Here is a 15,595-nt window from a genome sequence, read left to right on the forward strand (position 1 = left end):
TAGCATTTGCACCTCTTTTAATGGTAGCAGAGATGACGAAAGAGAAAAAACAACCACCCAAAAATGTCCTTCCATAGGGACCAGCCCAGTCCAGATGTTTGGTTTAATTGAGCTCAGTTTCTCAAACGTGGTGACTCTACACATGAGACAGGAGTCCAGTGGGGAGAAGCTATGTAAAAAAAAAAAAAATGCAGGGAAAGTGGAGCAGCTCACTCTGCAAGAATGTAGGGCAGCAAACACGTCAGCCTCCAAACCCCCAGTCACAAATAAACACACACACAGACACACACACACACACACACATAGTGGCTACTATGTTAATCACAGTGCCACACAGCGCCACAGCCTGAAAGACCCTCGCCTGCCTTTGCTGGACTTCAGTAATCAGACTGTTTGAGTTTGCTGATGAAGGAAAACAATCCTAGACAGAGAGAGGATGCCATGGAGAGATGCTGCTAATGAGAAACACATGACTGGATCCATGCACAATCATTCACACAATGGTGGAGTGGGTGGGAGACAGAGGAAAGATGCAGTTGCAGCTGGGCCAGTGTTCACAGCATTTCTCAAAGAACTCTGATACAGAAATACAAGCGTGTGCATGCACACAAATATGCAAACATACCCATGCACCCTTTTTCTTGTCTTCTGAGACAAAAATTCTCATGCTCTGTTGTGACAAAACTAAATAATAACAAACTGTGACACAGTCTGGACAAATGAAAAATCCCACAGTCTTCCAGAAAGAATTAGGATTTAATCTCTCTGGCCCCAAGCCAAACAGAGGGGGGAGCAAGAACCATTGTGACCTTCAGAGGGAAAAAAGCCAGGGAACAAACCCAACAGGCAGGATTGTTCGCCAAAGGAGAAAGAGGCTGGGAGGGGAGGGTTAGGGCCCCAGAGAAACAGAAGGAGAGGGAGAGAGAGAGAGGGAGGGGTTGGAGAAGAGTGAGAGAGGCAGAGAGAAGCAAAGACCCAAAAGTCGTGACTTGACAAAAGAGGGCAGGTACCAGAGGCAGGTAAGAAACTTTGTTTGCTGTTTCCAGGGGACTGTTTGTAATTAGACATGATCAATAAAACAATTGTGCAGGCTGGAGTGTGTTGCTGAATAAAAAAGAGAGGTAGAAAGCAGCAGAAATGCAGGCGTGTGTGTGTGTGTGTGTGTGTGTGTGTGTGTGTGTGGACTGAGGGGGCTCCTGGCACTGGCACAGCTGGGCTATGTCGATGTGTTTCTATAGAAACACTGTGCCATATAAAGTGATACTCTGCCTACCAGGGAGCTGCCATACACTTCAGCTCTTATGCTTTTCTTCGCTCCTGTGCACACACCTTGAGCTCTACTTTATCTATCAGTAAGTGAGGAGAGCTGCTGCTTGCTGAGAATTGAAAATATGCAGAGATCAAAGCTTTAGCCATGGCTATAAAAACTGCTCCGAGGGTCATGTTGACTGATGCAGGAGCTTTGTTTTTGCAGCTCATCACATGGATCCTTAAGGGTTTCCAGGCATTCAGATTTTTTTTTTTACTAATTTTTCTTCAGTGTTTGTGAAGTTGTTATTTAGACTGTTTTGCCCTAAGACATCCTGATGGATCATATTTCTGGATCAGTGTTAACCACAGCCCAAAATAAAACTGAAAAGAAATACTCTGGAAATGTATTAACACAGCTTAGGCATGCCTGTTTTTTCAAAAACACAGTCTGTGCTGTTTCATTGTGTTACAACTGGATTGAGGTTTTTAAAACTCCATCTTTGCAATGAAGAATGAAAAAAGAAACCATTGCTTGATCTGGATTAGACTGGCTCATGGTCAGGAAAAAGAAGCAGTGATGACAGTCAGCCAGGAGAACAGGCTGTCTGCAGGAGCCAGATGATGCAGGCTATACTCAAGTTAGTTTAGATTGCAATCATTATATTTCACTTTTTTGACTACTTTTGTCAGTGCCACCATTTGTGCATCAAAATACCATAGATGTGGATCAAATCTTTGCACAGCCACTGCAGTATGGCCACACCCACATGAGGAAATGCTTTGGCAGTGCTGCAAAGTATCTGCTGGTGACGATAGATTCAAAAGTAGGGCAGATGTCTCTAATGTACATTTCTAGTGCAGAACTGAAGCTGTCATCCCATTTTAACTTAAAATGCACTTCACTTTCTATATAACAACTTTTTAGATACAGCTACAAATATATGGTGTAGAGATGAGTGATGATAACAGTCAGAAGATGTGATATGTATTACTCTGCATGCACATGCTGAACAATATTTAGACATAGGTGTAACTGTGTCCCAGATTACTCAGATATTTTCTAGATTCTTGAACTCTGCTCTTCATGGCCTGTTCATAGCTTTTTTCATGGGGATCATTTTCAGTTAAAAGAATGACACCAACAGTTCTGCCAAAAGAAAGAAAGAGAAAATGTGATGAAATGGAAAGACCTCATCATCAAGGACTTTGTGGTGACAAAGAGCCTTATTTGGCATGACTGAGATTTGAGAATCATAAACAACAGTCGGGATACACAACTCTGATATTCTGAAGAAATTAAAACCCTTTGGTGGTTTCTTAAAACACCTTTTTACTAGTAACAGTACTCAAGTATGATGAGCTTCAGAGTAAATTAGCAGAGGTCCTCCTCTGCTGTCAAATTACTGTCTTAAAGTTATTTAAAAATTGGAATCTCCACCCACAACCGCAGAGCATGGGGAACGTTACTCAGCTAAATGAATATAGATGTTGCTAAAGCTAAGATGGCTACATCTGAAAACATGACTGTTACTGTATTAGGAAGCTTAACATGATCCTCCCTCCCTGAAATATTCAGCTGAAGTCTCCAGTCCGCAACAGCAGGTTCCTCTTCTTTTCCATTCAGGGTCAGACTCTGGTTCATATTTCTCTATATGCTGTCTTGTGTTTCCAGCTGCAGCCATTATGCCAGGTAAAGATCAGCTTAAGAATGCTTACATTATTCATTAGGTCCTGTTCTGATTGGCTGGGGGTGAACATGGTCAACACCTCCAGCCAATCACAATAGTTGCTCATGAATAAAGTCTGTTTTATGTTAATAACTTCCAAAACAATCTGCTGGAAAAAAGAAGGGAATCTGGACTATTTGTAAAAACTGATTTAGAGAAATCTAAACAACTTTTTAAAGGATATCTTAACCATAGTTTTCACTTGCAAAAATAGCTGCCGTTCAAAACTGCCCTGTGCCTAATAATAATATTTTGGTCTTAAATGTCAAAAAGCATAAGAAAGTAAATATACTTTTAAGTATATGTTAATTTGGAGCTATGGCTAATCTTACTTTTAGTAAACATATGTTGATTTCACATTTAAAATAATCTAAACTGATTTGTAAATGAGATCTGAAGTGCACTTTTGGACTTACAAAGACAAACTGAGAAAACCATCTCACCACTAGATCCATTTAGTCGGTATTCTGGAGAATTTCTAAAATACCTGAAATTGAAAATAAGTCAGATATATACATGCTTTTCATTAGCTAATTTGTCATAGACTAGTAAACTTAAATCCCATGACAACTGCATTGTGCGACTGGACTTGTTCTTTTCTAATTCCACATTTCAGCTGAGCAAACTGTTAATGAAGTCAGTGTGATATGACTGGAAGCTCCAGAACACTGTCTAAATGGATATTATGTGTTTATTTCAGAAGAAGGTTTCAAATACATGTCACAATTATTTTTGCTTCAAATTGTAATGAGAAATTATTTACTTAACAATGGCAACAAATGAGTTGAAGTCATCTGTGATGTGAATCTGGTCAATGTACATCTTGATTAGATGGTGTGCCATAGTGTAAGTGTGTGCTGGCTGGTTCTGGCCTTTGACAGGGGCCTGGGAGGCTCTGTTTATCTGACAGGGTAAGGAAGGGCAGGGCCAGGAAACACCGTCAGAGAAGTTCAGATTTGTTTTTTCAGGCAGGACAGATTCTGGCTCCGAGCCTCATTCCTGCCCAGTGATTCATGAGTGATGTTTACTAAACTGGCCAGCAGCTTGTTTAACTGGAACTAAGTGACTAGAAACTAGTGGTGTATTCATGCTGAAGCATTATATATTATGTCAGTTGTGTGGTGAATATTTACAGCAGGCTTATGATGACGAGTTACAGTGTACAAAGGAGTGTATACATGCAAACAATCACTCTGTATTATCTAAAACTTTTGACTCCAGAGAAGCAGTCAGGATGGCCTAAAGGAATATCAGTACCATCAGGATATAAGAATCACAGTGGGATTTAGTCCAGTCTTTGACCTCTTCTGGGTTGAAGAGCTTTAAAGCTCAAGACCTGCAGTCTCTCTCTGGACCAGTGCTGACAATAGAGCCTTTTTCTCTAAACCTTTCCTTCCACTCCTTCATAAGAGCTAATTTCCTGTATCAGCATTTGCACTCCTACACTTGAATGTAATCACATTTAACAAGTCACCATCATCACTTTCTTGCTTACTTTCCATCTTGCTTGTATTATCAAGCCGCAAGCCAAATATGTAGTAACATTTATTTATGATAATCAATTCAGAGAATTTAACCAGCATTCTTTTCTTGTTTATGCACAGTTACAGACATTCTGAAAAACAATGGAACGGTTACATATGACAGCTTTAGTACATTTATCTCACTTATGTTCATTTCAACGGGGCACTTCAGGCATAAACAGAAATCTTTCCACTTGTGTAAGAGCAGCACTAGACTGCAAAATTGAATGTTAAGATAAAAGTGCAGTAACGGTTCAGGTGGCAGAGTCCTGAATGTACAGTTTTAATTTGCAGTACAACAGTTAGCGTTTTCATGATCAAGATCCAAATGAAACATGCTTCATGTTTGTCTTGATACTACCGCTCTGCCCAGTTCAACCCTGAAAACTCTTTATCTCTACAGGGCTTAGGAATATTCCTCTGAAGTCCCTCTCAAAATAAGAACAAGGCAAATATAAGCAGTTGCACTGATGTTTTCAGTACATTCAGAGATAACTGTCTTGATCTGTCTTGAAGATCTCTAGATGCCTGCTAACCAGGAAAGCAGGGTTTATACACACTCACCCCAGAGCCCCCACATGGTGTAAGAAACAGCAAAAGGACCAATGTATTCCAGTTGTTAAACTTTCTTTAAGGGTACAATTAGTTGACCATACTGGCTAACCCTCAGAGCCACAATGACAGACTGTACATTGTGGGAACACTTCTTTCCCTCTTTAAAGTGTAACTGTACATACATAGTGCACAATCTAAAAACCACCTCTGTTTCATTCTAGGACGATGAAGGCTGGCGCGGGACTTTTCTCTGCATTGGCGCTCTTCCTCCTGATGGAGGCAGTGTTCACCCAGAGACCTCGGCCAAGGAAGCCCACCAGGCGCCCAGCCACTGTCAAGAAGCCTTCTGTCCCCCGGCCTGCTGTACCAATACAGCCAGAGCCCCAGGAGCCCACGGACTTCCCCCCACCCATCCTAGGACCACCCTCCGTCTTTCATGACTGCCCCCGAGAGTGTTTGTGCACCCCTGACTATCCCAATTCTCTCAACTGTGAGAACCGGAACATCCGTGCAGTCCCTGTCATCCCTTTCAGAACCCATTACTTGTACCTGCAGAACAACTACATCTCTGAGGTCACAGCTGAACCATTCGTCAACGCCACTGAGGTCCGCTGGGTCAACTTGGCAAACAACCGCATTCATCGAATAGACAATCAGGTCTCAGAGTTTTTTTTTGATTAATATTCACGAATTCAACACAACATAAAAACCATATAAAAATTCTGTATTTGTTTCTTGGGCAGGTGTTTGAGAAGATCCCGGCACTGCTCTACCTCTATGCACACCGTAACCAGCTAAAAGAGGTCCCTTCAGGTCTTCCAGCAAGTCTAGAACAGCTCCGCCTCAGTAGAAATCATATTTCTAAGATCCCTGCTGGTGCCTTCAAGAACATGGGGAACCTGACTCTGCTCGACCTGTACCACAACCAGGTAAACTTCTGTATTTAAGAGTATTTTTGTTGGCATTTTACTACAAAGTGTTTAGGTATGATCAGAACCTTTATGCATTTCTGGAGCAAACATAAGGGTGTAATTGATATTGTATTGTACGGTGTGTGTACTCTTCTTCTTAGCTGAGTGACAGTGACCTGGCAAGAGGCACATTCAAGGACCTGAAGAACCTTGTGCAGCTCAATCTGGCACACAACACCCTGAAAAAGATGCCTGATGGGGTACCTAGTGGCCTCATTCAGCTTTTCCTGGACAGGAACCGTATAGATGACATCCCAAAGCAAGTATACAGTGCACACGTTGTCACGTAACTGATGAACACTCACTCACACACACACACACACACACACACACACACACACACACACACACTGCATGTATTATTAAACAGTGGTTAGAGGTTAAATTTCACAAGTGATCTTTGTGTCTGCCGTCCTCCTGTTCAGAGATTACTTCAAAGACTTCACTCACCTGGCATTTGTGAGGCTCAACTACAACCAGCTCAGTGATAAAGGAGTTCCAAAAGCTGTCTTCAACATTTCCACCCTGCTGGACCTGCAGCTGTCCCACAACCAGCTCACTTCTGTTCCTCTGTTCAGCAGTCACCTGGAGCACCTGCACCTCAACCACAACGACATCAACAGTAAGCCCTACATTTATTTATCTCAGATGTAAATAAAATTCTTTCATGAATTTTTTTGGAACTTGCTGTCTGGCACCATGATCATCTCACTTGTCAGGCTTGACATAGGCTGGCTAATATTTATTTTCCTATTTGAGTTAGCAAGCAACGCTGTTACAATTGTTTCTGTGTTGAGACTAAACTGGCTTAAAAACGTGATGAATTCTTCAGAAGTTAATTCCCACGTGAGGCACTTCGATAATTCCATAGTAATTAGTTGTCATTTATTTATTGCATTTATTTTTATTCCTTCAATACTGCATGACCTCACTTAGCTGTTTTGAGAAACTGATTAGTTGATTTGTCTGTTTTTTCTGACTTTTCTTGAGTGCTTGGACTATGTTTTAATAAGCATTTAAATTACTGATATTCTGTGCAACTAAAACAATCTCACTTCATTTGCACATTGTGATTCTTTGTGTGTGTTAAAAAAAAAAGCACTGACTTTGTGTTTTCCTGACAGGCATCAATGGCACCCTGATCTGCCCATACAGTCTGCAGGCTCTCGGTGACCTCAGTGATTTCAGCTTGGGGCCCAGACTAAGGTACGGCACAATATGTCACATCTTGGCAGTCGGCAATTCAAACGGCACCTATGAACCAGGAAGTAAATAAGATCAAAAGAATCAGATCAGGAAGGAATGAGTTCTGAAAAGCAAGCATTACTGTAATGGAAGTCTAAGTACCTGTTCTGTTGCTTCAGGTACCTGCGTTTGGACGGGAATCATCTGAACCCCCCCATCCCTCTGGATGTCATCTTGTGCTTCAGACATCTCCGCTCCATTGTCTTTTAGACAGTGCCACCAAGTCCGGGGGCATGAGCACTCACTCACTCACTCACTCACACACACACACACAAACTAAATTCAACAGCATGCTCAGTGAACCACAATGTATCTGCCCATAGATACTGTGGAAATGAAAGACAGATTCCAGGTAAATGTCACAAACTATACATCTTTTAATGCTCACGCTTTTAAAATTTGATGGCAGGTTCAAAACAGTAAACTACAAACTGGATATACTGTCATTTAGGGTTAGGCTTTTGTAGGAGTTACTGTTTATCACTCATTTTCTCCTTATAAAAGTAAAATAAAAAAAAACTAAATTGAGTAAAGCTTGAAAATGCAGACACGTTGACAGACATGCTACAGATACGGAGGGTAGTTGTGTTCCTTGCCAGCAACAAACACATCTGCACTGGATGTGAGAAGAACTAGTTCATAACATAACTACCATGTAGTTAAACTGTCCTGAATGAGCCTGTGATTTTCAAGGTACTCCATGTAAAAATGTCATTTTACTCATTGTATTCTTAGCCTTCTGTATATTATACTTCTGTGTAAAGACGCTTTGTACAAATAATTATAAATAAAGTTTCTTTTGGACATTTGATCACCATTCTCCCTTCTGCCCCCATGGGAAATGTTCTTACTGATGGCAGTGCTGTCAGTCGCTGCCTGGCCACCAGGGACAACTATGGGTAGAGTGTCTTGCTCAAGGACACTTTGATATGGGGGGACAGGGAATCAAACCGCCACCCTTCCAATTGGGAAATGATCGCTCTACATCCTGAGCCGCAGCTGCCCTCTGGGGGAACTAGGATATCCAAAACTGACGACTGGTAGTCTATGGAGCAATGTTTCAGTTTAGTTTGTGTGCAGGATGAGATATACTTGCCTGTTTTCAAATACTGGATGCAAAGAAATGACAAAGCTTTATCAAATTATATCAAATCAAATTTTATTTGTATAGCGCCAAATCACAACAAAAGTCATCTCAGGACACTTTACAAAGTAAGGTCTAGACCTTACTGTTATCACTATTATTACAGAGGGAAAACCCAACAAATCCCCCTTGAGCAAGCACTTGGCGACAGTGGGGAGGAAAAACTCCCTTTAACGGAAGAAACCTCCAACAGACCCCGGCTTTTGGTGGGGGGCTTTCTGCCTCGACCGGTTGGGGTGAGTGGATAGAGTAGAGAGAAAATAAGAAAAATAGGAAATCGATGCATTTAACTCATATGTTAGGCCTAGAGGATGCACACAATGTTTGAACTGTGTGCATCTGGGCGACTGGTTCAGTGGGTAGAGCAGTTGTTTCCCAACTGGAAGGTTGGAGGTTCAAATCTCGGTGCCTGCAGTCCACATGTTGATGTGTCCTTGGGCAAGACGCTGAACCTCAAGTTGCCCCTGATGGTTAGAGCCATCGGCGTGAGGTGGCGCTGCAGATGGCTGCCTCAGTTCTGTACCAGAAACAAATTCCTTGTGTGTGTAACATACTTGGCCAAATAAAGTAATTATCATTATGTTTGTTCTTGAGATTACAACTCCATAAGTGTCTTTAGAAAGACGTTTTTTAAATTAAAATTTGCCCCACAGCTAAAGTGACATCAACATTTTAAAATATATGATTTAAAGAATATAAATGTACACATAAATTATTTTAAAGACATCTTTACACTGACACTGAGCAAATGCCAGAAAAACTATCAAATTAATTTTAATAGACACTAAAAACCTTCCATTACCACATTTTGTTGTGACTGATACTGATTACAATGTAGGCAGTGGGTGATAGTCTGGCTTCATTTTACTCTCTAACTAGTGATGTGTGGATCAATTTGTAAATACTGACACTTCCAATTCGAACATTTTCTGTTCTAGGATCAGTTCTCTTATATCTAAAATTAATCATTTGGGGTAGCCTAAATGTATATTTAATTATCAACAGGGGGAGACAATAACTACGCGACCTGGTTGATAGGAACTACTCCTCCTTCTGCCTGTCAAAGTCATATGTGAACTGTTATGCATATGAGTTCCTGGAACCAGAATAGGAAAAACATTATTAATATCCACAGGGAAATAGCTGCTCAAGACTGAGGAAGTTGTAAGGTATAATCATACAAGAAATACAAGAAAGCGCTGCTTGTCAGGAGGAGGGATGTGAATTACAACTAGGTCAAAGGTCAAGATCAAAGTGTTTGTCATATGCACAATAAGGAAATGTGTTTCCCTGTACAATGAAATTCTTACTTACTATACAAGTGAAATATAAAGTACATAAGTAACACAAAATCTAAGGCACTTTAAAACAGCAAATGAAATAAGTATAAAAAATATAATATGAATATAATATCATGAAGAGAGAATGTATTCTACATACTAAGATGGCATGTAAATGCCTCCTGGGTATGTACAGTAGTATAGACGTAGTTCCACGGCTAACAGCTCAAAATCTTGGCTACAGATATGTCCCTTCACAGTACTGTGACCGAGGTGGCACCGTTTGTTGTTAATTAAAGCAGAAAGCCCTTATAAGCACGCATAATATCCTCTGTTCTCCATCAGTCTCTGTTGTCTTGACCCATTTCTTTTCTCTCATCCTTTTTTGCATTGAGAATCGGTTTTGGTATCTGCAATACGGGCCTGAGTTTTACTTGATATCAAATTGGAAAGGAAATAAGTGGTATTGCACATCATGACCTTTAATAGCTCTTTTCTGTTGCCCAAGATTATATAGCAACCTCTAATGAAGCGAAGATGGACAAATACATCTGTCAGAAGCTGTTGCATTAGCAAAGAGTGAGCTAGGCCATTTTTATACAGCCCTAGAAATGACTACTTGTGAAATTAGCTCAAATACTATAATATCTGTGACAGTTTCAACAAAACATTATTAGCTAAAACCAGTGGTTCCCAAGTGGAGAGTCAGGACCCCCTAACAAAAGTATTAGGAAAAAGCTCAGATAAGACAGATGAAAAATCTATACTTCTACTATACTTTTTTTTATCTTCTTTTAATTTAGCTTTTTATTGTACACCTGGTAGCTTTGTCTCTTATATCCAATAAAAACTACTCAAAAAAAAAAAAAAAATCTGACAAGGGAACATCACTCCGTGGTCGAGCTGTTTAAAACTGTTGACAAGCGACCAACAGAAACTGCATCCAACCAGTAGGTGAACTATCCCTCAGTTGATGAAGCAACACTTCAGAGTCACACTCCAGACCCCATGTTCAAAAAGCTTTGTGACAACCTCTGGTGGTTAAAACCAAGCATTAAGCATTCCTGAGCTGGGAGGTACGCTCAGCTATTTTTAACTCCACACTCTGACTTGCACTTTGTATAGGGAAATGTGGACATTTTGCACTTCTCTATTCCTCAAGATGCTATTGACTGTCTTCAAATTATTCCATGAGCACAGGTTATTCCTGTGTTCAGTTCCTTCCACTGCAAGTATATTTTCAGCAGTGATTAAAAAAATAACACTGGCCGAAGAAGCCGGTGAGCAAGTCAGGTAGGAGTTTCCAATCAGGGCTTGTCTGACAGGACTGAAGTCACTACCAATGAGAATTCTCCTCAAGGACAAAAGGTAGGGAAGTATCTCACAATATGCAACATTTTTGGTACATACCTAAACAGTTATACGTCATTTAAGAGTACACACTGACTGATGTGATTAAACTGGTGCAAAGCATGTGCTGACGACACTCGACTCTAATGAATGACTTGTTAAATAAAGGCACAGCGCATCACTCACACTGAAGGAGTTTTTTTTACAATGACAACACTACATGTTAGCGAGGAGGAAATTTCCCTTTTCCTTTTCTTCCAATTAGATATTGAGACATCAGCTGGCAACTTCCTGTAAACTATTTGGTACGCATGTACATGTGCAGGTGCATGTGTGTATGTGTGTGTGTGTGTGTACAGGTCAGTGGTACAGTACCTGGTAAATCCCCATCACTCCACTATAAGAGGAGAGAGCATGGAGATGCTGAGACACATCCTTCTGAAGAGTCTTCCTCTGAGTTCCACACACACAGGTGAGTCTAAGCTCAGGTGTGTTATTTATTAATACAAAATGCTGAATGATTGATTCTCACTTTGAGCCTCTGCAGGTTTTGAGTCTGCTGGTTTTGCCTATTGTGTTAATTTTGCAAACTATTATTAATTGTGTATGGTTTTTAGAACATGACAGAAATCATGAAGATGTCACTTAAGACTTTTTTTTTGTTTGTTTTTTAAATATTTTTTGTAAATATTGTATAGATGATTCCTCACTTGATCAAGATGGCCTTTATCCATGTATAATAATTGATTCTTAGTAATTTATCAAAAGAGATTTTAACAACCCAGATGTTTCTGTTAGCTCTGCCGCCAGATATCTGCAGTGATGAAGATGTTGCTTGGCTGCTCATTCTGCCTGCTCGTCCTGCTCAGCTGTCTGAGTGAACCTGCGAAGGGTCGGACTCTGCATCTGGACAGCTGCTCTGTCAATGTTCACACACACGAGCTGCGCAAATATTACTCTGAGATACGATCGAATGCGGTGAGTTTAAAACACACATACACTCTCTTTCTCAAAAACACAAAATAAAAAGAATCATGGATGCAAAAAGCAAAAGCAATTGTCTTATCCAGAAAAACATGCAGACACACAACATACACTGCTCGACAACTTTAAGTGGGCGAAACACTTGCAGAAATATAAGAGTGGGATTATAAGTAGATCTTTTGCTTCTGACACAACAGATCGCAGGAGACAGTGAGATCGGAGTAAAACTTCTGGACAAGTCATTGATGAAGGATGTTAAGGTGAGTCCTGCGATGTTTATGCCAGTTTCTGATAGCTCTGTGTTTTCCATCCTCACTTTTGTTTCTGATTTTATTTCCCAGCAGCATGAGTAAGTGAGAGCGGCTTTAATCTGACAATTGTGTATCTTTATCAGGAGGGGCAAATGTGCTGTTTTTTGCATCTTCTTCTGCGTTTCTACGTTGAGAGGGTGTTTGGCAACTACGCCTCTGCTCAGCCTCAGGAACAACGCTCCTCCAGTGCTCTGGCCAATGCTTTTGTCACCATCAGAAGACATATACACAAATGTGTAAGTTAGCTGCTCAGAAAAATAAAGCACAAACAAGAGGGCGTCCACCTGGTTGTTTGTTAATAAAATGTGGTTGTAATGAGTTGTCATTGTGTTCTGCTCTGCGCAGCACTGCCACTGTGATGAAGAAACACAGAGGATAATTGACTCCCTGCATGCTGAGTTTATCAAGGTATGTAGTAAACAGAACAAGTCTTCGTACAGTAATCTGCAACAGTGGAAGAAATACTCAGATTCTTTGCTTAAGTAAACGTTGCAGTACTACAGTGTAAAAATACTCTGTTACAAGTAAAAGTCCTGTATTCAAAATGTTACCCAAGTAAAAGTACAAAAGTAATAGCATCAAAACATAATTAAAGTACTAAAGTAAAAGTACTCGTCATGCAGAATTGCACATTTCACATTAATTGGGTTATAATTACTGATGTAATATTGTGTACATCACATTTAGTGTTGCAGCTGGTAAAGCTGGAGCTAGTTTTAATTACATCATATGTTTATAACTTGAAGTACTTTACATACTTCTGGGTAAGGTGTTGAATTGTGAACCGCATCAGGGATAAATAAAGTCTTATAACCATATGTTGTAGTAATCTGATTCTGAACAGTAACTAGTATTTTAAGGTATAAAATAAATGCGGTGGAATAAACAGTACAATATTTGACTGTAATGAAGTCAAAGTATGAAGTAACAGAGAATGAGAATCCTCAATAAAGTACAGATACCTCAAAATTGTAATTAAGTACAGTAGTTGAGGAAATGTAGTTAGTTTCCACCACTGGTAATCTGTAGTACATGAATGTCTTTTTATGTCCTTAGTTCTTAAAATAGACTAGAGAGGGTGCTAAGCCCCCGATGCAAAACATTTCATTTTTCTATTAGGTTTTAGTTGATTTTCAGGAGTTGTGAACCTCTCCATTTCTGCCTCCCTCTCTCCGAGCAGTTACAAGTAAACCAGGCGGCGCAGAAGGCCATGGGAGAACTGGACACTGTGCTCGAGTGGCTGGAGGGGGTCGGCCAGAGAACATAATCAGACAGAAACTCGGCGACGTCAAAGTGCCTCAAGTTAATGAGCCTCCCAAGCTAAAGATGCAACTCAGCCTGACATTACTTGGAAGCAGAGTGAGGATTAGAAATCAAATTTTATTTAACTTATTTTATTTATTTTATTCCTTTATTTAACTTACTGTGGACTTAATGAGTTTATGGTGCAATATTTATCATTAACACAACATAAAAATGTAAATATTTATATTGGTCAGAAATAGAAAGCTGTTGTTTGTGTGCTGAACAAATGGTTTAATTTCAACCACTGAATTGATTTTAACTTTTAATTTAAAAAATGCTTTGCGCTTTTAATGTAAAAAACAACTCATAGACTAATTCTGAGTGTCTCCTTTCAGCACAAACATGTCCATTTGGATTAATCTTAGACTGGATGCCATTTAACCTCATTAATGATGTCAAACTGTCCTGTTAGAACCCCTGTCCATTATGTTTAGCTTCAACTGTTTATCTATTACTTTTAGTAAATTATTTAAAGTTTATCTTTATTTGAACTATATCACAATATTCATTACTTTTGGCTATTTATTTATTTATCAGTTGGGCTTCCTTTAATAATTTGTTTTATTGATTACTTTTAGCTAACTGTTTATTAAATGTTAACATTGTATCTTCCTAGATATAGTAGCTCTGCTAAACAAAATGTTATGATTTGATAATTGTGTTACTGTCATCTTGATGTTGTCTGAGGACTGTCTTTAGTGTTTGTTGTTAATGTACTTGTCTGAGTGTTGCCACAGGCACAAATGGAATTTCAGAAAGGATAATAAAACTAGACAAATGCATTTCCTGAAGAAAATGCGTGTGGATACTCTGTGTGTCTTACTGTGTGACCGTTTGTGTGGTACCATGTTAATTTTAATGTTTCTGTCTTAAACAATTAAAATGTGTTCCTCACCCTCTTTGCCAAGCTGCATTAACCAATAGCAGAAACCAGTAAAAGTTCTATGGCAGTTTGCAGTTCAGTTCCATGTCAGGGCATGATAAAATATTTTGTGTGTGACTGTGATTTAGATCCCTTTGCAATCCCAGTCTCATGTGACTATGGAATTAATGTCTTCTTGAATAGCAACCAATATATTCTAGCCTATTATTGCACATGTGCAGCAACCCCGGAAGAAAAACAAATTTGCTGTGTGCGCCAGGTCAGCAACATTCTGTGGGGTAAATAAATACAATAAAAGAATGTATTAATATTACGAAATAACATTCTCATAATACAAACATTGAAAAATCTCCTACTTTTTCCCCTTAATACATCCATGGGAAGAAAGGTCTCCATCTTGTGATTCGGTATCCAGCTGTTATAATATATTAATGGGATGTACAAGGGTTGAATTTGGTTTACTGTTATAATCAGTCCTATTGGTGCCTGTGTCTGGTTTGGAACCATGGAGATAAACAAGAACACGCTACTGGAGGGACACAAAGTTGTGTTGTTTCCTTACAATGTACACCATGTGCCCAGGTAACGTTAAAATCAACACCTGATCAGTGTTACACACATGAAGTCTGTCACCTTTCCTTTAATTTCCTCTGCTGATATCTTTATTGATGAGTCTTTGAATGGCATTTCTTTACTATCAATGTTTAAACATGGTGGGTGGGTTTTATTTTGACTTCTAAATAAATCTGCAACTAATAATAATGTTGAGAAAACAATCTCATCACAAGTTCCATTTAGCAGCTTTTCCGGAGCTTTCGATCATATCATACAGTTTCATTTGTCATGGAGCATTTGAAAGCTTTTTGTCTATGCTGACACAAGGTGGAGAAATAACTTAGGACAAATGACACATCTGACCCAGCTGTCAATACAAGCTTTTGATTCTTTGATAGTTTGAAGTCTCTTTAACGGGCACAGCAGAACCAGCTCCAGTCCTTTGGCATCTGGATACATGATTAAGTTAAAGCTGTAGAAACCTGCAGTCCCTGTCTCTTATCCACCTGTT

At 39.6% G+C, this 15,595-nt stretch overlaps 2 protein-coding genes across 2 annotated transcripts; both read left to right on the plus strand.

Moving 5' to 3' along the window:
* The first annotated feature begins 926 nt into the window (after nucleotides 1–926).
* Nucleotides 927–8,083, plus strand: prelp (proline/arginine-rich end leucine-rich repeat protein). The gene is made up of 7 exons (XM_020592975.1): nucleotides 927–1,019; nucleotides 5,278–5,713; nucleotides 5,800–5,985; nucleotides 6,129–6,286; nucleotides 6,453–6,649; nucleotides 7,152–7,233; nucleotides 7,392–8,083. The coding sequence occupies exons 2-7, from the start codon at nucleotides 5,282–5,284 to the stop codon at nucleotides 7,480–7,482; spliced, it is 1,146 nt and encodes a 381-aa protein (XP_020448631.1). The 5' UTR covers nucleotides 927–1,019; nucleotides 5,278–5,281; the 3' UTR covers nucleotides 7,483–8,083.
* Nucleotides 8,084–11,868: 3,785 nt separating this feature from the next.
* Nucleotides 11,869–13,608, plus strand: il19l (interleukin 19 like). The gene is made up of 5 exons (XM_020593222.1): nucleotides 11,869–12,024; nucleotides 12,228–12,290; nucleotides 12,425–12,577; nucleotides 12,687–12,749; nucleotides 13,522–13,608. The coding sequence occupies exons 1-5, from the start codon at nucleotides 11,869–11,871 to the stop codon at nucleotides 13,606–13,608; spliced, it is 522 nt and encodes a 173-aa protein (XP_020448878.1).
* The last annotated feature ends 1,987 nt before the right edge of the window (nucleotides 13,609–15,595 follow it).

This window comes from Monopterus albus, unplaced genomic scaffold (genome assembly GCF_001952655.1).
Source record: "Monopterus albus unplaced genomic scaffold, M_albus_1.0 scaffold18.1, whole genome shotgun sequence".
NCBI classification, from domain to species: domain Eukaryota; kingdom Metazoa; phylum Chordata; class Actinopteri; order Synbranchiformes; family Synbranchidae; genus Monopterus; species Monopterus albus.

What these genes read in the sequence shown, in the direction of transcription:
- prelp (XM_020592975.1), top strand. Translation starts at nt 5,282, where the DNA reads ATGAAGGCTGGCGCGGGACTTTTCTCTGCATTGGCGCTCTTCCTCCTG. An exon ending in CGTATAGATGACATCCCAAA is followed by an intron (nt 6,287 to 6,452) that starts GCAAGTATACAG and finishes CCTCCTGTTCAG; the next exon opens with AGATTACTTCAAAGACTTCA. An exon ending in AGCTTGGGGCCCAGACTAAG is followed by an intron (nt 7,234 to 7,391) that starts GTACGGCACAAT and finishes CTGTTGCTTCAG; the next exon opens with GTACCTGCGTTTGGACGGGA.
- il19l (XM_020593222.1), top strand. Translation starts at nt 11,869, where the DNA reads ATGAAGATGTTGCTTGGCTGCTCATTCTGCCTGCTCGTCCTGCTCAGC. An exon ending in CATTGATGAAGGATGTTAAG is followed by an intron (nt 12,291 to 12,424) that starts GTGAGTCCTGCG and finishes TATCTTTATCAG; the next exon opens with GAGGGGCAAATGTGCTGTTT. An exon ending in TGCATGCTGAGTTTATCAAG is followed by an intron (nt 12,750 to 13,521) that starts GTATGTAGTAAA and finishes CTCTCCGAGCAG; the next exon opens with TTACAAGTAAACCAGGCGGC.